General features: G+C 36.9%; 1 protein-coding gene across 1 annotated transcript in view; it reads right to left on the bottom strand.

Moving 5' to 3' along the window:
- Positions 1–1,869: 1,869 nt before the first annotated feature.
- Positions 1,870–23,340, bottom strand: part of INO80C (INO80 complex subunit C) — a 75,261-nt gene continuing 53,790 nt past the window's right edge. Inside the window, exons 3-5 of the mRNA XM_044665066.1 lie at positions 8,086–8,197; positions 6,700–6,767; positions 1,870–2,405 (exon numbers count right to left, since the gene is read on the bottom strand). Coding sequence (XP_044521001.1) covers positions 2,274–2,405; positions 6,700–6,767; positions 8,086–8,197 — 312 coding nt within the window. The 3' untranslated portion in view covers positions 1,870–2,273. The remainder of the gene's footprint in view (positions 2,406–6,699; positions 6,768–8,085; positions 8,198–23,340) is intronic.

Below are 23,340 nucleotides of genomic sequence, written 5' to 3'. Positions count from 1 at the left end.
ACTGAAGAATAACTGACTGGATATAGTTCAAACGAGCCTTCTTTTTGGGTATGAGTGTGGACTAGATGACTGCTAATTCCTACCCAACTCTCCAATCTTGTGACTTGAATCTAAGAGAATGTTCCAGTAGTGGAGAAATAGTCTAAACTTGAATGTACAGCTATAAAAAAGGAAGTAGAAAAGGAAAAAATGGTGATCTGCCCCAGATCCCTAATTGCAGAAAGATAAGGAGAAAGTATCCCAATATCTATAATTTTCACTTATCTCCTCCTCAAAGAACTTCTAGAAATACATCAATTTCTTGCTTCCAAAGGAAACTGAGGCTCTTTCTTCTGGACTTTTATTTTGGATCATTGAAGTGAAGTATCCTGGCATAAGCCTCAAACCCACCCTAAAGCTTCAGCATTCCCTTGGAGGTAGACTTTTCCCATTGGATTCAATTCATTTTCAAAGAATGATTGAGCTCTATTCGTTTCATTCAAACCAAGAGAATATCATATACAGCAACAGAAATATTGTTTGAAGAAGGATTTGTGTACATCCACTTCCAGAGAAAGAACTGATATAATAAAAACATAGCAAGATATGGTTTTATATATGCATATATCTTTTTGTTAAATGATGCTTTCTCTAGTTTGGGGGAAATAAAGGCGGTGTGGGAGATAACTGGAAATTTTAATGTTAACAAATTAGTTATTTTTCAAACAGAATGATTGAGCTGACCAGTGCAGAAACCATGACAATAGATGAGCCCTCCGAAGGAGAGAACCATATAGAGAAAAAAGAGATCAAAGGTCTAAAGACCAAGTCTCTCTCTTTTCTGGGTAAAATAGTCCTAATCCCATTTGACCAGGGTGCTCATAACCTTTTTTGTGTGTCGTGGACCCTTTTGCAAGGTGAAGCCTATGGAATGCTTCTCTGAATATTTGAAAATGCACAAAATACGCAGGATTACAAAGGAAGCCTATTATGTTGAAATACCAATTATATTTTAAAAGTTAAAAATAAGTTCACAGGCCTCAGGTCCCCGCTAAACACCTGCTTTGGACATTTCTTTTGATCCTAGCTTTAGTTCTTTAATCATTTTTAAGGTTCTTCCCTAGATCAGTGGTGTCAAGCTCAAATGGAAATAGGGGCCATTGATGCTTACATAAGATTCCCTGCAGGCTGCCCATGCACTTAAGTTTTAAAACATAATTATTGCATTTTTATTTACTTTGTTAAATGCTTCTCAATTACGTTTTAATCTGGTTCAGTGGCTGGCAGGCTTTGTTTTGACATTTCGGTTGTAAAACCATCTCAAAATTTTCTATGTTCCTATTAAAGTAGAGGAACTAGGACATAGTACTCTCAGGAGAAAGTAGTAATAAAGTACCCCATCCCAAGAACAATGAAAACCTTTTGGTTCCTACATGACCTATTTAAAAATTATATACAATGAGGGCAGCTAGGTGGCTCAATGAATAGAGTCAGGAGAACCTAGGTTCATAGAGACTTCCTAGCTATGTGATCCTGAGCAAATCACTGAACCCCAATTGCCTAGCCCTTACACACTCTTGTGCTTGGGTGGAATACTTAGTATCAATTCTAATACAAAAGGTAAGGGTTTACAAAAAAAAAATTTTAATAAAATGGAATGGCTAACACAATAGGAAGGAAAATAACATTTAAAGGAAGTCAAGTTCAGACATATATGAACCAATAAAATTCTAGGAGAATAGATGAGGAAACACGTGAGAACTTGTGAGGGCAGAATATCTGAAAAGTAGAGTTGTGGTCATTTTGTGCCCATGGTTTTTGTTTAACAGGTTTTCTTTGTATGAAAGTTTCAACTGGTGGAGGGGGAAGCAAAATGCAAAAATGACTGACATAAAACAAAAGGCCTTAATAGCATTTATTTTTAATTATATAGAGAATGTTCTGGTGTTATATAAGAAATCTTATATGTATTGGGGAACAAAAATTCAAAGAAATGCTTGTGCTGAAGCAACTGGTGAAATAAATAAAAAGCGATGTTTTATTACATTTTCCTTGTCAAATACTTGGGGCAAACCCAAACTGTGCTAGTATTTAATTTAGCTGAAAATGTCAAACTTCTAAAAAAACAAATAAGGAAAAATCTTAAATTATATTAAAACCAAACATTCTTTCCAAGGCACAATGCTGGCATTTTCAGATTGACAACAATATGAATGTTTCCTGGAAACAAAATCTTGAGTCCAAAGTCTGCCTTTGAAAAAGTTCCATGCTTCCTCTCAGAAATTTCACCAGCCTTAGGGAACTATGCTTGTGGCCTTTCTCAGAGCCAGGTACCCTGTAACTACATCTGAAGGGAGCATCCGGATGTAAGCAAATTCTTCAATCGTGCTGAATCTTAACTTGCTCTGTGGATCAGTATAGTTTGCCTAGAAGAGAAACATTAACGATGACTATAAATCAAGGAAATATTTATGTAAAAAAGCTAAAAGTGCAAATTATCATTAAAATATAAATTATTTGAAAAGTTGAATGTATATCCATGAATGTTTTATGTCACCACTGAGAAAGAACTAAGCTATTCACTTAGGTAGAGGTTCATTAATCCGCCCAAGTCTAGTTAATCATTTAGGGCCTGGCAAGGGAGAAACTACCAACAGGCTTCCAGCAGTGTTTCTCATTAGTAGAATAAGAAGCCACAATAACTGAGATCTTTATTCCTCATCCATCTATATCACTGTCTCTCTTCTTTTTCTGCTTTTGCTTTGCTACCTGCAAGGCTGAGGTAATACCTACTTTCTTTTTTTAAACCCTTAACTTCTGTGTATTGGCTCCTTGGTTGAAGAGTGGTAAGGGCTAGGCAATGGGAGTCAAGTGACTTGCCCAGGGTCACACAGCTGGGAAGTGTCCGAGACCAGATTTGAACCTAGGACCTCCTGTCTCTAGGCCTGACTCTCAATCCACTGAGCTACCCAGCTGCCCCCTAATACCTACTTTCTATCTTGCTCATAGAAAACTTCTGCTGAGGATTTCATGATAAAGCATGTCATCTGAATGAAGCTTACTTCAGAAAAAAAAATGTTATAAAAGGTTTTAAAATTTAGATAGTTAACTTTTAATTATCCACACATGGACTATCTACTCCAATGTGGATTATCTGTGCACAAACATAGCATAAGAGTGCTTTAGCTGACAAGTGACCAATTGAATTGCAACCAATAAGGACCTTATGGTCTTCAATCAATGAAAAGTCTATTCTTCTGCCGCTGAGAATTTACCTCAAACTTCTGAAATTATTTGGTTTCTCCATATCACTAGACCCTATCTGGAAAATGGGACAACAATACAAGATACCAAACATCCTATTTTTTGCCAAATACAAACTGCTCTATAAATACTTCATATGAAAAACATTGGTTTAAGGCTTTAGAGGGTCCAGGTTTCTTCTTGCATCATTCTCTAATATCCTTTAATGAAATTGGTATTAAGCAGAGCTTAACTGGTGAAACATTCACTACTCCCTATTAAAGATAATTAGTAGGTACATTATAGCCTCACTGGCTAATTAGTAGAATTTAGTTCCCCCAAAATGCTAGAACCTGAGATGTGAGCACGCACTTTTGTAAGAGTCAATTATATTTTTTATGAATGTTTTCTTAATTCTTGGCTCCAGACATACTGTTAATCACTTCTGATATTATGTCCAGATTGGACAGTTATATGATCATCTAATAATTAAGACAAAGACTGCTGGCTAAAGAGATGAATTAGTAAGACATTATTCCCTGGAATATTAGACAGTTACATCTGCCCAATTCCTGTCCATATGTCAAGGTCCTTCCTATTCAACTGTCACCAATTCTATTGTCTTCTCAATCCCCTGGCCAGGAGTGATTTGTTCTATTTTAGAACTAACAGAGCATTTACTCCATCTCATAATGTATTTTCACATCATCCCTTGTATTATAATTATTGGCATATATACTATTTCTTCTACCAGACTGCAAGCTTCATGAGGACAGGAATTGTGTCTTCCTCTTTCTAACTCCCCAAAGCACTTAGTAAACATTTGTCAAAATGAATATAGATGCTCAGTTTAAATGTAAAGGAAAAAGATTTCAAGTACCATTTCATTAAGATAACCTAGGAGTTAATATTTAGCCAAAATGATAGACTCCCTTCTGAGTCTGCTATACCCAAGATCCTAAAACTCTGTCGGTAAAAGTTCTATTTCAAATTTCACAACTTGTCACTTTTAAATATTTAAGACATTTCTATAAAGCATCTTACTTTCTGGGGGCAACTATAAAAAGAATAGCAATAATATGTAATTAGTTCTAAAGTTCTAAACAAATGTTTTTATAAGCAAAACCAGTGCCTTGATATATTATCACTTTGGAAGTGCTTATGTATGTATTTTGGTCAGTTCCTATAGAAACAAGACTCATATTTTCATGAGAGACATTTAAATTTTAAAGCATGTGAGTAATTTTTATGCACATAAATTGGATTATTTTATTTTCTCTGGTTTAAAAAAGGGTTAAAAATCCAAATTTCATAAAGATCTAGGAAGGAGCCTTACAAATAGTCTAGTCTAATCTCTTCTTCTTCTGTAAAGATGAAGATACAAAGGTTCAGAAAGATTACATGACTTGCCCAAGGGCATAGAGTTAAGTGGTAGAGATCCAGGATTAAAATTTGGATCTACTACCTCCCAGCCCAGTGTTGTTCTCACTACAAATTACTATCTCCTTAGGAAACTTAAATACCTAAACCACAAATATTTACAATTCAATAGCTTTTTAAAAACTTCAATAGTAACACGTATGCATTTCAAAAATATAATCAGTACAATTCTCTCCTCTACATTTAGTTCTCGGTGTACATGAAATGCTGATTTTAAAAAAATGTTTTAATATTCTCTTTAATATAGGCCAGACAATGCCCTGAACAAGCGATGTCAATGCATTAATGCACTTTTTTTACTAAGAAAAAGATTTTAAGAATCACTAAATTATAGCAATGACCAAGAAATATAGAAAGTCAGGTCAAAAATAATGAGACGACACTGTTACTAAATTATTAAACTGAAAGTATAATTCCTTTCTGTTAGCAAATAGTAATCTACAAAAGTAGAAAGTGACAAGTACTCCAATGGATAAGGAAACTGAGGCCAGCAAGGTTAAGTGATTTTCCCCAGCTTTGTGATCCCCACAATTAGAAGTGCTTTCTCCTCTAAGGTTACCTTCCATCTACATTCCAGGATTCTGGAATATATTTATGTATGTATGTAGCTGCTTTCGCATTAGAATGTAAGCTCCTTGAGGACAGGCATTCTTTTAAAAATTTTTCTTTGTAACCCCAGCACTAAGCACATTTATTTAATAATTTAACAAATTTAATTTTAATTTTAAAATAAATTTATTTTTAATATTTAATGTTTCTTGAACAAATTTTAAATGTTTAATATTTAATTTAATTTTAATATTTGATAAAGTTTATTTTTATTTTTAATTATTTAATAAATTTTTCATTAATGTTTTCAAACTTAATTGTTTTTAGGTAACTTAATTTGTGGGGCATTTGCATAGTTGCTGAGATGTAACTCCTATGTTGAAATAAAATATATTAATCATGCTGAATGTAATATACAGGGAAGACTGATGATTTTTTGGGTGTCCCTCTCTATAAATATTTATCCCTCTGGATAACATCTCAACAGAATCATAAATCTTAGAACTGAAAAGCACCTTAAGAGATGATCTGATTCAGGTCTGCCTTCTTGTGGATAAGGTATTCTTATTCTCATTTTATAACTGAAGCAATAGAGACCTATAAACATGTGCTGACTTGCCCACAATTCCACAGAAAACTAGTGAAAGCATTGGGATGGATGCCCAGATTTCACAGGATAACAGATTTAAAGCTAGATCATTTAGTCCATCCCTCTTGATTTAAAGAAGAGAAAACTGAGGCCTGAAGAAGTTTAAATGCCTTTCCTAGGGTCCCTTTTCCCCATACTCGTGGGGACCCCACTCTAGCTAGTAAGTGTCTGAGGTAGGATTTAATCCTGATCTTTTGACTTCATGTCCGGGGCTCCATCCATTATACTGCCCTGCTCTGGTTCATCCCACTGACTTATCCAATTAAGCACAACTGGTCAGTTACGTGAAGAGGGTGGTACTAACAACAGGCTTCCTGTCTCTTGGTTCTCTGCATTCTATTGTACTGCCTTTCCCAGTGAGGGCAATCTTACTAATGGATTGTTTGTCATAAGAAAGCCCTAGGTGTGAATGGTTCAGTGATCCATCCACCTTTAATATTTCAACGATCTGTAATTTCAAATACATGATTATACCCCTCCAAAGATGTGAAAAACAATGCCACAAATGCCCGAGTAGGCTATTTCATGAATTGCTGTGGCTAAAAAAAATTCATCACCTAGTTAGTGGTCAATCTTCTTGGTGACCAGGCTCTCTAAATTTAGCTTGGCCGGTCCTTATCACGTGGGCCATACTCAAAGCCTTTCCAGACTTTGCTTCTAGGGGACAGTCTTCATGGTGAGGCGCTAGGGCAGAACATCACTACCAGAAAAACTACTCCAAGTAAATGTCTTACTGGAAAAGTCAACAAAGTCATTTTCACACTTGAAGGATGGATTATCTAAGCAGATACTTAGGGAATTTCAGCCAATTTTAGATATAGATATTGATGAATACTTACGACAAGTCCTGAAATATCAGAATACTTCCGGGCTGGTTTAAAAGAAGGGGGAGCATCTATACTGAAGTCTAAAAGGTTAAAAAAAAAAAAAAGAAGGCATAAGCGCTTTTCAAATAATTAACAAGACTCATAAAATTTAGTTAAATTATTACATAATTATAGAACTCTCTAGGGACTAACAAAAATGTGAAGGAAGCACATGGGCTAGAATATCCATGAAATTTCCTCAGTTATTATGCACTGATTCACTAAGGGTTGGATCCAAGACTGATTCTGCTTTTTCATGCTGTGTTCTTCTAGTCCTACAAAACTATTATAATCAGAGAATGGGAAAGACCTGCTACTCTAATCTCTTCTCCCATTCTTTCCAGCTAAATTTAAAAGCTCAAAGTAAGACTTTTTTTTTTTTTAAATGAAAGGATTCTCTCCATCATGAAGATATTTTAAAACATCGGATTGTTTGACAGCACTACAAATCAACATTCAATGACTGGATATTTTAATTTTCATTCAGATATCTGGTGTCTTATAGACAGCTGCAACATAGTTTGCTGGAAGAAATGCCATAACACCGAGCCAGACACGGAGTGAAGTATAATAAGCTTTTTGTCCATACTGTGTTTCCAAAAGTGGTAGAAGAGGCTCTCATAACAAGTCTTATTACTTAGACATAAATATAATACAGTCTAAATCATGCCTACAGAACCAATCAACTGCATGTAGTCTACATCTAACATAATATAGTTAGTTATGATAGGAGTCAATCTATGTTCTAAAATATCCATTAAAATAGGACTCCACTCTATTTTAAAACAAAATGGAAGAGCAAAATATGTTAAAAATAAGCTCATGTAATATAAAGCCACATCATGTCAGCACATACTAGTCTAAATGGTAATGAAATATTAAGACTTGACAGTAAAAAATAAAGAGAACCACAAAGTTAGAAGGGCCCCTTGAAAATTATCTACTGTGCCTCCTCCCCTTGAGGCACAAATTCCCAACAAATCATCCTTCTTCCACTTAAATTCTTTTAGTGAAAGAGAATTCACCAACCACTATACAAAGAACAGGTAGTGAGTGATCTCTGTATTCAGTTATTTGGGGACCAAAACAAACTATGTATAGATATGTTTAGCTTACACAAATATAGTGGTTTAAGTTTACCAGATCCATTACATACATTCTATTTCCATGTGAATATCCATATTCTCTTTATAGACCACCACTATAAAATACTAAAGGGATAGATGTTTGCCAGTTATACAGTTGGAACCTGTTTATCAATGGTGGTGTGGACATACAAAAATAATTTAAGTTGGTTTTAAGATAGTCATTTATGGGAATATTTTCTATAAACACATGTAAAACATCTAAACCACATACAGCTAGGATCGTTGAGTTGCCATGGCAATGCCCTTTCAGAAGCAAGAATTTGTTTCAGGTTCTTCCAGGTCCTGTTCTTCTTGCCTGCCACTGCTCCCCCAATGCCTGAGTGCTGGAAGGACAAACATAGTGTTAGAAGCCTCCCATCCTGAAACTGACATCTTCATTGATTTTTCTTCAAACTGAATAGACATTGGGATACATTCTTCATCCTGTTGACCATCAGTTGTTACCAGGGTTAACTTAAAGAAATTGTGCATTACACACTTTAATCTTCATTGTAAGAACTAAGCTTGTAAACTGTCAAAACTAGTTTGCTGGAGATTCTGAGGAAGGAAAAGTGAGCTTTTCACATGCAAACAGAAAGACAAGAAGACAATGCTTAGTTCAATACTGCTAAACTCCACAACACAGGAATTTCCTACCATTCAAATCATTTGCCACAATTAGAGCTAAAATCAAAAGTATACTCTTTGTGTGTATCTTGCTCACAAATTATTAGAGATCCTGAAATCACACAGAAGCCTGCAATATGACCTCAATGGCACTTGCTTTTCTTTCATTAAGTAGACAAAAAAATGGGGAAAGGAGCAATTGGACCCAATACAGGTTTAAAAAGTCATTTTGCATTTTTCAAGCTATCTATTGGTAACCATCTGGTACTGACAATAAATTCAATGTGAATGATCAAATATCATTGTTATGGATTCATTTATTATATCCCTCAAGAATCACAGGAAGAACAACATTCCCATTTAATGAATCATAATCTCAATGGCTTGGCAATCCTACTATGACCTTTAATAAAGACTAAAAGTAAAAGGAGCCCAGAAGTTCCTGGAAACCTCATTCTTTCATTAATAATTATTTCATACCACTCATCAAAACTCACAAAAATTGGGATTCTGGGAAGATGGTGGCTTAGACGGAGCAAATCTTAAAACCTCTGCACCCTTTCCACACTTAGAGAGAAAACAATGTGCTTCAAGAAGAAAGAGAACAAAATCTAACAACAGGACAGAACAGGGGGATCCTACAGCTGGACAGCTCAAGAGGTAAAGAGGGAAGATCAGATCCATTGGGGAAGAGAATGAATTTGAGCCCTATAGAGAAGTAGAAAGGTAACAAAAGGATTAGTGGGGAGGGAAGCAACACTAGGGAGGGAGACGGCAGGGAACGGGGGTAGCTTAAAAAAACCCTAAAGAAGAATAAAAGCAGAACAAGAAGAGGGAGGGGAGAAAGGGAAGTACAATAAGGGAGGGGATCAGGGGAAATGATTAAAAACAAAACACTGGTATAGAAGGAAATAGTGAAAGAAGAAAGGGCAGGACAAGGAGAGAGAATCAAAATGTCTGGGAATACAAAGTTGACAGTTATAACTCTGAATGTGAATGGGATGAACTCACCCAAAAATGGGAAGCAAATAGTAGAGTGGATTAGAAACCAAAATCCTACCATATGTTGTCTACTAGGAACACACATGAGACAGGCCAACATACATAAGTAAAAATGAAAGGCTGGCGCAAAATCTATTGGGCTTCAACTGAGAAAAAGAAAGCAGGAGTTGCAATCATGATTTCTGACAGAGCCAAAGTAAAAATAGATCTGGTTAAAAGAGATAGGGAAGGTAACTACATCCTGATAAAAGGCAGTATAAACAATGAAGAAATATCAGTACTCAATATGTATGCATCAAAGGGTATAGCATCCAAATTTCTAAAGGAGAAGCTAGTGGACATCAAGGACAAAATAGACAGCAAAACTATACTAGTGGGTGACCTCAACCTTCCCCTATCAGATCTAGATAAATCAAACCAAAAAATAAATAAGAAAGAGATAAGAGAGGTGAATGAAATCCTAGAAAAATTTGAGATAATAGATATATGGAGAAAAATAAATAGGGACAAAAAGGAATGCACCTTTTCAGCAGCACATGGAACATTCACAAAGACAGACCATGTACTAGGGCATAGAAACATGGCAAATAAATGCAAAAAAGAAGAAATAACAAATGCAAACTTATCAGATCATAATGTAATAAAAATAGTTATTAGCAAGGATACATGGAGAGGCAAATCAAAAACTAATTGGAAATTAAATAATATGATTCTCCAAAATAAGATAGTGAAAGAACAAATCATAGAAACAATTAATAATTTCATTGAAGACAATGACAATGATGAGACTTCTTACCAAAACCTAGAAAGTGAACAAATTAAAAATCCCCAGATGAAAACTAAATTAGAAATACTAAAAATCAAAGGAGAAATTAATAAAAATCTAAAGTAAAAGAACTATTGAATTAAAAAATAAAATTAGAAGCTGCTATTTTTTTAAAAAATCAGATAAAATAGACAAAGTACTGGTCAATCTAATAAAAAAAAAGGAAAGAAGAAAACCAAATTAACAGTATCAAAGATGAAAAGGGAGAGCTCACCTGTAATGATAAGTAAATTAAGGCAACCATTAAAAACCATTTTGCCCAATTATATGGCAATAAATATAGCAATCTAGGTGATATGGATAAATATTTACAAAAATATAAATTGCCTAGATTAACAGCAGGAGAAATAGAATACTTAAATAATCCAATATTAGAAAAAGTAATTGAATAAGCCATCAAAGAACTCCCTAAGAAAAAATCGCAAGGGCCTGATGGATTCACAAGTGAATACTATCAAACACTGAAAGAACAACTAATCCCATACTAAACAAATTATTTGACATAATAAGCAAAGGAGTCCTACAAAATTCCTTTCATGACACTAATATGGTACTGATTCCAAAGCCAGACAGACCAAAAACAGAGAAAGAAAATTACAGTCCAATCTCCCTAATGAACACAGATGCAAAAATCTTAAATAGAATACTAGCAAAAAGACTCCAGCAAGTGATCAAGAGGGTTATATCTATTATGATCAGGTGGGATTTATACCAGAAATGCAAGGATGGTTCAACATTAGGAAAACCATCCACATAATTGACCATATCAACAAACTAACAATAAAAAAAATCACAATTATCTCAATAGATACAGGAAAAGCCTTTGAAAAATACAACACCCATTCCAATTGAAAACACTAGAAAGTATAGGAATAGAAGAACCTTTCCTAAAAATAATAAGAAGTATATATCTAAAACCATCAGCAAACATCATATGCAATGGGGATAAATTAGAAGCCTTCCCAATAAGATCACGCATGAAACAAGGATGCCCATTATCACCTCTATTATTTAACATTGTACTAGATACGCTAGCAGTAACAATTAGAGATGAAAAAGAAATTGAAAGTATTAAAATAGGCAATGAGGAGACCAAGCTATCACTCTTTGTAGATGATATAATGGTCTACTTAAAAAATCCTAGAGAATTGACTAAAAAGCTAGTAGAAATAATCAACAATTTTAGCAAAGTTGCAGGATACAAAATAAATGCACATAAATCATCAGCATTTCTATATACTTCCAACATATCACAACAACAAGAGGTAGAAAGAGAAACACCATTTAAAATCACCCTAGACAATAAAAAATACTTAAGAATCTATCTACCAAAACAAACACAGGAATTATATGAATACAACTACAAAACACTTTCCAAACAATTAAAACTAGATCTAAACAATTGGAAAAACATTGAGTGCTTATGGGTAGAATGAGCTAACATAATAAAAATGACCATTCTACCCAAATTAATTTGCTTATTTAGTGCCATACCTATCAAACTACCAAAAAATTATAAAAAACTATAACAAAATTCATTTGGAAGAATAAAAGATCAAGAATATGAAGGGAAATAATAAAAAAAAAGTGAAGGAAGGTGGCTTAGCAAAACAATATGGTACTGGGGGCAGCTGGGTAGCTCAGTGGATTGAGAGTCAGGCCTAGAGACGGGAGGTTCTAGGTTCAAATCCAGCCTCAGACACTTCCCAGCTGTGTAACCCTGGGCAAGTCACTTGACCCCCATTGTCCACCCTTACCACTCTTCCACTTAGGAGCCAATACACAGAAAGTTAAGGGTTAAAAACAAACAAACAACAACAACAACAAAAAACGATATGGTACTGGCTAAGAGAAAGAAGGGAGGATCAGTAGAATAGACTTGGGGTAAGTGACGTCTGCATGACAGTGTATGATAAACCCAAAGAGCCCAACTTTTGGGACAAAAATCCACTATTTGACAAAAACTGCTGGGAAAATTGGAAAACAATATGGGAGAGATTAAGTTTAGATCAATATCTCATACCCTATACCAAGATGAACTCAGAATTGGGTGAATGACTTGAATATAAAGAAGGAAACTAAGCAAATTAAGCGAACACAGAATAGTAAACTTGTCAGATCTCTGGGAAAGAATTTAAAACCAAGCAAGAGTTAGAAAAAATTACAAAATGTAAAATAATTAATTTTGATTACATTAAATTAAAAAGGTTTTGTACAAAGAAAAACAATGCAACTAAAATCAGAAGGGAAACAACTGGGAAAAAATCTTTATAACAAAAAACACTGACAAAAGTCTAATTACTCAAATATACAAGGAGCTAAATCAATTATACAAAATATCAAGCCATTTCCCAATTGATAAATGGGCAAGGGACATGAATAGGCAATTTTCAGATAAAGAAATCAAAACTATCAATAAGCACATGAGACTGTGTTCTAAATCTCTAATAATGAGAGAAATGCAAATCAAAACAACTCTGAGGTATCACATCACACCTAGCAGATTGGCTAAAATGACAGCAGGGGAGAGTAATGAATGTTGGAGGGGATGTGGCAAAATTGGGACATTAATGCATTGCTGGTGGAGTTGTGAACTGATTCAACCATTCCAGATGGCAATTTGGAACTATGCCCAAAGAGCGATAAAAGAATGCCTGCCCTTTGATCCAGCCATACCACTGCTGGATTTGTACCCCAAAGAGATCATAGGGAAAAAGACATGTACAAAAAATATTCATAGCCATATTCTTTGTGGTGGCAAAAAACTGGAAAACGAGGGTATGCCCTTCAATTGGAGAATGGCTGAACAAATTGTGGTATATACTGGTGATGGAATACTATTGTACTCAAAGGAATAATAAACTGGAGGAATTCCATGTGAACTGGAATGACCTCCAAGAATTGACGCAGAGGGAAAGGAGCAGAGCCAAAAGAACATTATACACAAAGATTGATACACTGTGGTAAAATCGAATGTAATGGACTTCTGTACTAGAAGCAATGCAATGACCCAGGACAATTCTGAAGGATTTATGGAAAGGTATGCTACCCACATTCAGTGGAAGAACTATAGGAGTAGAAACACAGAAGAAAAACAACTGCTTGAATAAATGGGTTGATGCGGACATGATTTGGGATGTGGACTCTAAATGACCACCCTAGTACAACTATCAATAATATGGAAATAGGTCTTGATTGATGACATATGAAGAAGACAGTGGAAATGTGCATCGGCTCCAGGGGGTGGGGGGAAGGAACATGAATCATATAATCATGGAAAAAATTTTTCTAAAAAAAAATTAAATTAAAAATTCACAAAAATTATCTGTGATAACAAAATTCTAAAAACAAAATATGTGCGCCATGATTAGTCAAGGCAATTCATTTTACTCCTCTCTAATCAATTCTTACAATACCTATTTCCCATCACCATCTAAATACTTCTCCAATATAGCGATCTTACAGTTTCAAAACTTCTCTTCCTTTCTTAAGCCTTCCACTGCTTTTCATCCATCACCCAAACTTTTCAGCTGAGGATCTTGCCTCATTTAGGAAAAACTGCTAAGTCTTCTCCAAAAGCCTCTTCTTCTCAACCATCTCACCCTTTCCCTTCATCCCCCATTATTTCCTCCTTATTCTAATCTACAGATGAAGATGTGGTCCTTTTTAGTAATGAAGTAAGTTGGATCTCAGTTTTTCCCTTCTTCTCTAACAGAGTGCCCCTATCCTCATCATCTCTCCCTCTCTAATCTTCAAACTCTTTCTCCTGGATCGTTCCATTGCCAACACTCTGAACTTCGATCCATCTTCCACATAGCTCCCAAAAAGGTTTTCCTTAAGTGTAGGTATGTCTATGTCATCCCCCTACTCAATAAACTCAAATGACTCCCTCTTGCCTCTAGGATCAAATATAAAATCCTCTATTTAGCATTTTTAATTCTCTACAACCCGATGCTTCTCTCCATTTCCAGCCATTTTATACATCTCTCTCTCCACACACACTAAAATTAAGCAATCTGCTCTATTTGCTGTTCCTCATATACATTGCTCCATCCCCCCATCTTTGTGCCTTTGCACTGGCTGACTCTCATGCTTAAAATGCTTTCTCTCCTCCTCTTAGAATTAATAGCTTCCTTCAAGAACTTGGTTCAAGTGTCCCTTCTGGTCCCCTAGCTGCTAGTATCATCATCTCCAGGGTTGCCTTGTATTTAACTTGTATATGTCTTGTGAAAACTTATATGGATGTATGCTGTCTCTTTCTTGAGGGCAAGGCTGGTTTCATTTTGTTGTTGTATCCCCAGTGCCCAAAATAGTGCCCAGCACATAGTAGGTATTTAATAAATGCCTGTTGATTAACTAATGGACTAAAAAAATGGCTGAACAAACTAATGCATAAGAATATAATACAATATTGGGCAGAAGACCTAGGCTCAAATCCCAACTCTTACTACCAACTGTGACCTTGGGCAAGACACCTGACCTCTGCATGCCTGGTGTCCTCATCTGTAAAATGAGGCAGCTGAACTAGATGATCTCTATGACTCCAAGTTCTAAAGTTATGATCTTAAGAGCAGTAAAGGATTGCAATATGAAAAATTTGGAGAAACATAAAGAGGCTCTCGTGAATTTTGATGTAGACCAGTGATTCCCAAAGTGGGAGCCACTGCCCCCTGGTGGGTGCTGCAGCAATCCAGGAAGGCGGTGATGGCCACAGGTACAATTTGGAACGTGGATTCAGGGCGGTAACCAATTTATTAACAAAAAAAAGAAACCAATTGCAAATAGTCAATCACAGTGATTTAAGATTACTGCTGACGAAAATAGAGCCAAGGATGACTAAATTGGTAGCAGCACACCAGGTTCATCCTTCTCATTAAGATGATTTCAAATGTTTTAACTTTTTTTGTATTACATTCTATTCTGGGTTCAATAAATAGTTTCATAATTTCAAAGTTCAATGTTTCTAATTTACACCTTTCTTTACTATATTTTACGAAAAAGGTACAAACATTAATACATATATCTTTCCTATTAATTGCTATTAAAGTTTTTTAAAAACTAATTTCCAGGGAGTGCTAAGTAATATTTTTTCTGGAAAGGAGGCAGTAGGCCAAAAAAGATTGGGAACCACTGATGTAGACCGATAAAAGTACAGTCAAAAGGACAATCTATACAAAGATTATAACAATCAAGTCCACACTTAAAAGACAATTTAATTCAAGTCAAATAAAATCAATGCTCTTAGTCCTGCACTATAATAATTACTGACATTTTGAAAGTGTTCTAAAGTTTACAAAAGCAGTTCATATGTGGTATTTCATTTGATTTTGCAGCAACTCTGTTAAAAATGAAAACACTACAAGACTCCATACTGTCTTATCTATCAAAGTTAAGACACAGGCTTTTCTGTTTCTTTCAACAATGCATGAACTACAAAAATAGAAGGTAACAAGAACCATCATATGTGCACAATCATACAATTGGGCAGTTTGGCAGAACTTTTGAAGGGGGATTTATTTTATTGTTCAATCTATTGGGTCATAACAAAATACAAGCAATAAATATTGTTTAAAATTCATGCAAAAAGAATGAATTATCCTCCTAACTTACTCTTTCAAAGAGGCCAAGGCAGTGATAATAAATGAGAGTCACCATACGCATTCTCACTTAACTGATGGGTTAGAACCTTGTTATCCCACATATTGGAGAAATGAGGTGTGGCCATGTAAAATTCTGATTAACTATGACTTGTAGGTGATTTATTCCAGGGACCGTGACTTAATACGCATTTCATTCAAACCTCTATGATAATTTCTGTTATTATGAGACTCTCTTTTAGCTCACTTGCAGGGTCAGTGCAGAGGAAACGCTTATGGATCACAGCATTTCTGCCTCTGCTCTAGTTCACTTATTCCCCAGAACTTCTCTGAAGCATAATACTTTCACTGTTTCTTTTCCTTCTCCACTTTTCCTCCACGTTTCCTGTCTTACTCCTCTGCTACAGAGACTGGCTTTTCCTAGGCCCCTGCTCTGCTCCACTTCAGTTGTCTAACCCTTCCTGCTCCGGGGAGGAACAGCATCACTTGGTTGCCTGAATTCCTCCTGGGGAGAGTAGCCGAGATGCCACTCTCTTCAGCTTTTCACTTTATCAGCCAGCAGGAAAACTGGGCTTTTCCTGTTCTATTATTTCAAAGATATGCCCAAGCAGTATGGCTCATTGTTTTTTCTTTTTTAACATAGACTAGCCAAACTATAAAATAAATGAAACTCTCATCAGCATGAGTAATATTCTTCCTAATTTAGGAATTACAAGAGGCACTGCTTTTTGACACACATTTTTCACTGCACATATGCCTTTTCTTCCACCCAGCCCTCATGAGGATTTTTTAAAAGATCATCCATTTTCTCTAGATGCTGTTATACTAAATCGTCTACTTTTCCAGGCACAGAAAAGAGAAAACTCTGCTTGACTTCAAAAGTTCCCTAGCTGGGGGGCAGCTGGATGGCTCAGTGGATTGAGAGCCAGGCCTACAGACCTAGGATGTCCTAGGTTCAAATCTGACCTCAGACACTTCCTAGCTGTGTGACCCTGGGCAAGTCACTTAACCCTCATTGCCTAGCCCTGTAAAAAATAAAATTAATATAGAAGGATATATATATTTAAAAAAAGATATTAGGATTTAAAAAATATTAAAAAAAAAAGTTCCCTAGCTGAGCCACATCTAGGAAGACCATTTTCTTAGGAAGGGGCAGGAAGTATATCTTCCCATAATCCTGAAGTCCTATCAGCTAAAATCGGTTATGTGCTCACAACAAAAAGTCAAACAAATAGCAGCAACAAAGAGCAACCTCTAAGATTTAAAATTCTAATCACAAAATAAATTCTCTCCTACCAAGCTTTCGACCAAGAGAATGAGAGACAGAGCAGCCAAAGGGGGCCAAGACAAGAGAGTCTGGACTGATGCAGGGCTGTGTGAATGGCAAAGAATCCGAGTACGAGGTGCCAAGTCAAAGCAAAAGCTGGTATAGAGAAGGCACATGCGTTCCAATGATCCCAAGGATCAAGCTAAGATCAGAATTAAGTGGATCAGGCCAACTAGGCTAGATACTGAGACTAAGTTAATGGGTCAGATCATCATACAAAATTCCTGACTGGCAAAGGAAGAAGAATTTGATTCTATTAGGCAGGGCTCAAAGTGCAGAGTTCAAATTAAGCATAAAGAAATAAGAGGAAAGCAAGTATCCAGACTGAGAAATCAGGAACAATCTCTTGGGGGTAGGCGGACCACCAATAATAGCTGAATCAATTTGCAGGTCGTGATCCCAAAACAGAGGCTGTCGACCCATTCCCTGGCATTAAAAGTTTTCATCATTATAGATGGATGGGTGCTGGCAGGTCTGTGCTGCCTCCTGGACCAAGGCGCATGTTGCAGGGAGCTGAAGCCCAGACAAAAGGTCAGGCCCTCTGGGGAGTCTTCCTGTGGCTATCACAATGCTCTGCGTACAGTAGATGCTTCGCAGTTTTGTTGTGGCTGTTGTTACTGCCAGATCAGTTTTATCGAAACTCTCTCTCAGTGGTAAGGTTTCCAGTTCACAAACAAGGAGGATGCGCCTAACCGATCAATTCAATGTGTATAACTTTAAAGTTGTTTTTCTACCTTCACTGATCTTAATTAACAATCTGTGACCTGGTCCCTGTTTTGACCAAAAGCACAGATTCCTGACTATGGCTGTAGTCTTAGGTGATGGAATGGAGCCAAGTTAACTGCCACATAAAAGAAATGAACATCAGTGCCACCAGCCCCATGAACCAACCAAGCTAATACAGAACTTCAGTCTTCAAGGCTGACAAAATGATTGCTATGTACATGATTTCCAGCTACAGGTAAAATCCTGTTCCAATGAATATCACTGTAACCTTCAGTGCTATAAAAATGAGCCTGCTTCTAAGCCCCGGCCCACATCGCTTTACTGATGAGGATATATAGAATTCTATTAAATGAAAAAGACTGTATAATACATTCTCAGGTTTCTGCCAATATATTTAACAAAAATGTTCTACTTTCCCCCCCATATTATCCAGTTTATGACAGGTGGGTGGGCAGATAGCATATTCAGCTAGTCCAATAGCTCACATATATCATGGACAAACATGGCACAATGTTTGTGGCCTATAATGAGCTGGACCTAGATTTGAAAAGGAGTAGAAAAGTAAGTTGGAATGAATTTGAGAACCTGCACAACACTTTCAATGATCCCAACTGGCTCCCAGCTGCAAAAGACTAAATTTTTACACACTGACAATCTTCCCACGATGCTATAGGACAGCAAAGCATAGAATCAATCAAATGACAAATATTCATTAAACATCTACTACTTTGCCTGGTCCCTAAATATACAAAACCAAAAATGACTTAGTCCCTGCCCTCACGGACCTTACATTCTACTGGGAAATCAGTCTCAGAAGAATCAAAGTTGTTGGTGACATCTCTGGAGCTACACAGGCAGAAAAAGTTGATACGAGAGTCAAACTCAGGTCTTTTAACTTTTGACTTTTAATACAACTACATCTTGCTGCATCATTAATCCAAATATTATTTAGGAAAAGGTTTTAGGGGAGCATAAATTAATTTAACCAGATTAGAAGGAAATATAAGGAGAGGTGGGGATAAAGCTTCCAGGCAGAAATTATAGAAGGAAGTTTGCACTGGAGACCAACTAACAGAAATGGAAGCACAGCTAGGTGGCTCAGTGGATTGAGAGCCAGGCCTAGAGATGGGAAGTTCTAGTTTCAAATCTGGTCTTAGCTCTGTAACCCTAGACATGTTACTTAACCCTCACTGCCTGGCCCTTACCATTCTTTTGCCTTAGAACCAATACACAGCATTTATTCTAAGTCAGAAGGTAAGGGAGAAAGAAAAGAAAGGAAGAAAGAAAAGAGGAAGAAAGAAAGAAAGAAAGAAAGAAAGAAAGAAAGAAAGAAAGAAAGAAAGAAAGAAAGAAAGAAAGAAAGAAAGAAAGAAAGAAAGAAAGAAAGAAAGAAAGAAAGAAAGAATGAAAGAAAGAGAAATCTGAGTTCAGAATCTGGTCCCCTTACTTTAACTGGCTGTATGACCTTGGGCAAGTCACTTAATTTTAGACCCCAATTTCTCCAATTCCTGAATGATGAAGGGATTTTATGAGATGTTCCCTTAAGATTCTAAGATAAGTGGGTAGCACTGTGTACACGACTTTCTATGTAGCATGAGGAGAGATGGTGTGACCCTCACACTCCTTATTTCTGGTAGATCCTGGTAAGGCAGAAGCCTGGAGAAATAAAAACAGAGGGCTGGCAGGTGGTATACTTTACAGGTGTACTTCTGCCAAATAGATGGAAGGAGACAAATCAAGCCTTTCCTGTCTTTTGCACAGGATGGGGACAGCTGTATCTTCTCATGCTTTCCTGCTGCCAGGGATCAGATTCCACTGGCAGGAGGGGGATCCAGCAAAGGCCTCAAAATCTCTTATTTGCCAGAGGCTATGTCTGACATGAGACCAAATATTCCAGGTCAGAGTACTGATGTCCTCAGCATGAAATCCAACAGGCAGATGGATAAAGCACTCCCCAGATGCACAGGGGTGTTGTGTCCCTGATGGGCAGCTTTCAGTGCCTTCCACAGATGTTTATAAGAGCTGAGCTTTGACCACATCTGTTCTGCAGGCCAAGAGGAGAAGGGGTGGGGTGAAGAAAGGAAGAGGGGCAAGATCGGGGAGCCAAAGAGACTTACATGGTGCTTTAAGGTTTGTATTTTGCATACATTTACTCATTTCGGCCTCAGAATAACCCTGTGAAATAAGTACCATGAGTACTATCAAACCCATTTTAAAGATGAGGAAACAGAAGCTTAGAAATCTCAAGAAACTGGAAGTTTTTATTCATCATTGCATCTGACTCTTTACCACCCCAATTGGGCTTTTTTTGGTAAAGACAGCTTGCCATTTCCTTCTCCAGTTCATTTAACATATGAGGAAACTGAGGAAAGCAGGGTTAAGTGATTTGCCCAGGATCACACAACTAGTAAGTATCTGAGGCTAGATTTGAACTTGGAAAGAAGAATCTTCCTGTCTCAAGGCCCAGTACTCTATCTACTGTTCTAGCTGGCTGCTCGAACTAGAGATGAATGACTTAAATCAAGATGCAGAGAAGGAAGTGGAGTTGAGGAGAAAGACTACAAGAGGAAAGAGAGCAAGAAGTTGGGCTTGAGGGAAGACACTGATGGCTGGACCTGAATTATCCCTTTTCCCCTTCTAATTGCTGTTCCTTTTGCTATGGTGGAATTCATCCTGGCTTTGTTAATAGAACTGTTCTTTGCCATATGCCACTTTTAAGCTAAATTGGCCATGAAGCCAAATTCCAATTGTCAGTTCACATTTTACCCACCAACAACTAATTTCCACTAAGTTTCCCTACTGGATCTGCTACATGTATCTGGCCTCTCAGTTCCCTCAGGGTTCTCTGGAGATGCAGCCTGAGATTACGGAGTCCTTGATTTGTGAAGAAAACTTCCTGTTAGGAAAACCAACCTCCACCTGCCCTGCATCCAGGTGTGTACCTCTGTGGGTAAATACTTGGCCACCAAACCTCTTTTAAAAAATGGATGTGTGACACACCTTTAAATCTGTATTATTAACATTTTCTCTAGTACTTTCCTAAATCTAGATAACCAACCAATTAACTGGGTCCTGTTTGTAATATTTGCAATCTCCACGGTATAAATGAAAATTTAACAATTGGTTCTTGAGTGCCAGTTAGAGCCGGCTAGCACACCTCTGCTCCTTCCCTGCAGGAAATGAGTCAGGTAGGATACAGCCCATGGCACAGGGTCTGGCTGCAACTTGGGTGGCTTCTAGTGCTTCCAGAGCAGTAAGTCCCTCTATCATTTACTATACCTTTAGGCAGGCCCCTTCCCCTCTTTAAATCTCAGTTTTCTGGTCTATAAAACTAGGATGCTCTATTATACAGTCCCTCTATAGGACTGACATTCTATGTTCTAAGTTCCCTTTTGGTTCAAATGTTCTAGACTTTATTTCTAGAATTCCCACCAGATTTAGTCTGTTCTGTTCTAAGGTTCTTTCTTGCTTTTCCATTCTATGATTCTGTGTTTCTCCCTACAGTACCACCCTGTCCCAATACCTTATACAGTTTTATTTTCTGTTGTGTCTGATCTAATTTATATATATATATATGTATATATATACACACATATACATATATATACACATATAGATACATACATAATATAAAATATATAATATATAAATAACATATACATATATAATCAATTTATACAATAAGTATAAGTATGTCATGGTATTTTTACAAGTAGTAAATTATATTATGATTATATGCACATAAATACACATATATATACATATATATATATAGTACACACATATGCTTATATGTTTAAATTGTTTCCCCTACATCAAACTCCTTAGAGGCTACAATTATTTTATTTGTCATTGCATTCCCAATACACATAACATAGCACCTGTGCCATGTTTTAGATTAAACCTGTGATTTCATTGACATAAGAAACTCCTTCTACCTATTTGCAAGTTGGAACCGGTACCTACTCTGCAGTTTATAGTCATAGAGATGAGTTTGGGAGAATCTCAGTAACCCGCCCATTGTCCAACAGGCAATATGTGGCAGAGAATGGACTTGTACTGAGGTCATCCTGACTCCAAGGCTAGCTCTCTAACTGTTATCCCACAGGGCCTCCCTGGCCCATAGTAGGTGCTTAATCAATGCTTGCTGATCTATTTAGATTGATTAACTTGTTCTGGTAGAGGACCTCCCTGATGAGCTCCCCAGCACTAAGCACCTATAGATCTTTAAGTCCTGAGTCAACCCCTCTAGTCTTTCTATTTCTGACATTTGTTATTTAATTTTCAGTCATGTCTGAATCTTTGTGACCCCCACTTGGGGGTTTCTTGGCAAAGATACTGGAGGGGTTTGCCATTTCCTTCTCCAACTCATTTTATAGGTAAGGAAATTGAGGCAAACAGTTAAGTGACTTGCCCATGGTCACACAGCTACTAAGTATCTGAGAATGGATTTGGATTCAGAGACAAGTCTTCCTGGCTGAAAGCCTGGTACTCTCATCACCTACCTGCCCTCATCTGTCTGTGGGGAGATCATAGAAAGGGGTCTGAAGGAGAACAACCATCCCCAGGAAATATTTAACCAAGGAGAGTGGAACTGCCCTCGCTGAAATCTGAAAAAGGATTCCTGAACAAAAGCCTACAGGCTACAAGCATCTATGGGACCTGCTGCTCACAGTCATGTGAGCCACATGATCAGATAACAGTTATCTTTGGACCTTCAGTTCAGATCTCTTGGCTTCTGAGAGGGAGGGAGGGAGGGAGGGAAGGAGGGAGAGAGAGAGAGAGAGAGAGAGAGAGAGAGAGAGAGAGAGAGAAAGAGAGAAAGAAAGAAAAAGAGTCCTGCCTTCAAGAAACTGACATTCATTGATAAATCATCTTCTGTCCTGTAAGAATTTAGGAACTGCAGAAACTCAGAATTGAAAAGAGATCATATGCTCTTTCTCATTTTGTAGTTAAGGAAGCAGATCACAAGAGTGAAAAGAGACAAAGAGTGAAAAGAGATAAAGACAGAAAGAGAAGTCACAGTTTTCTTCACTATACTCTGCTATCACTTCTTTCACCTAGAAATAATCCTTTATGCAAATTTCTGGTATATGTAAAAAATAATTTTTACTTTCTAGTCAAAATACATTATCTTGCTCACATACTATTCACCATCACCATTAAAATGGCATAACATCCTAAGAAGCTGCATTCCTGATTGAGAAATGTTTATCATAAGTTTGGCTATAGCAACAATGATGAACCGATAGCATGAGTGCCAAAGATGGCATGCAGAGTGCCCTCTATGGGCACTTGGCTACCCTCCCCACACCCCACCCCAGAGTGCATTTACCAGAAAGGCAGAGGGACTCAGACAGAACTGCTCCCCTCCCCCTCTCC

Source organism: Gracilinanus agilis, chromosome 1 (genome assembly GCF_016433145.1).
Source record: "Gracilinanus agilis isolate LMUSP501 chromosome 1, AgileGrace, whole genome shotgun sequence".
NCBI lineage: Eukaryota > Metazoa > Chordata > Mammalia > Didelphimorphia > Didelphidae > Gracilinanus > Gracilinanus agilis.
The sequence above is the reverse complement of the archived record's forward strand: the minus strand, read 5'-3'. Positions and strand labels throughout refer to the sequence as shown.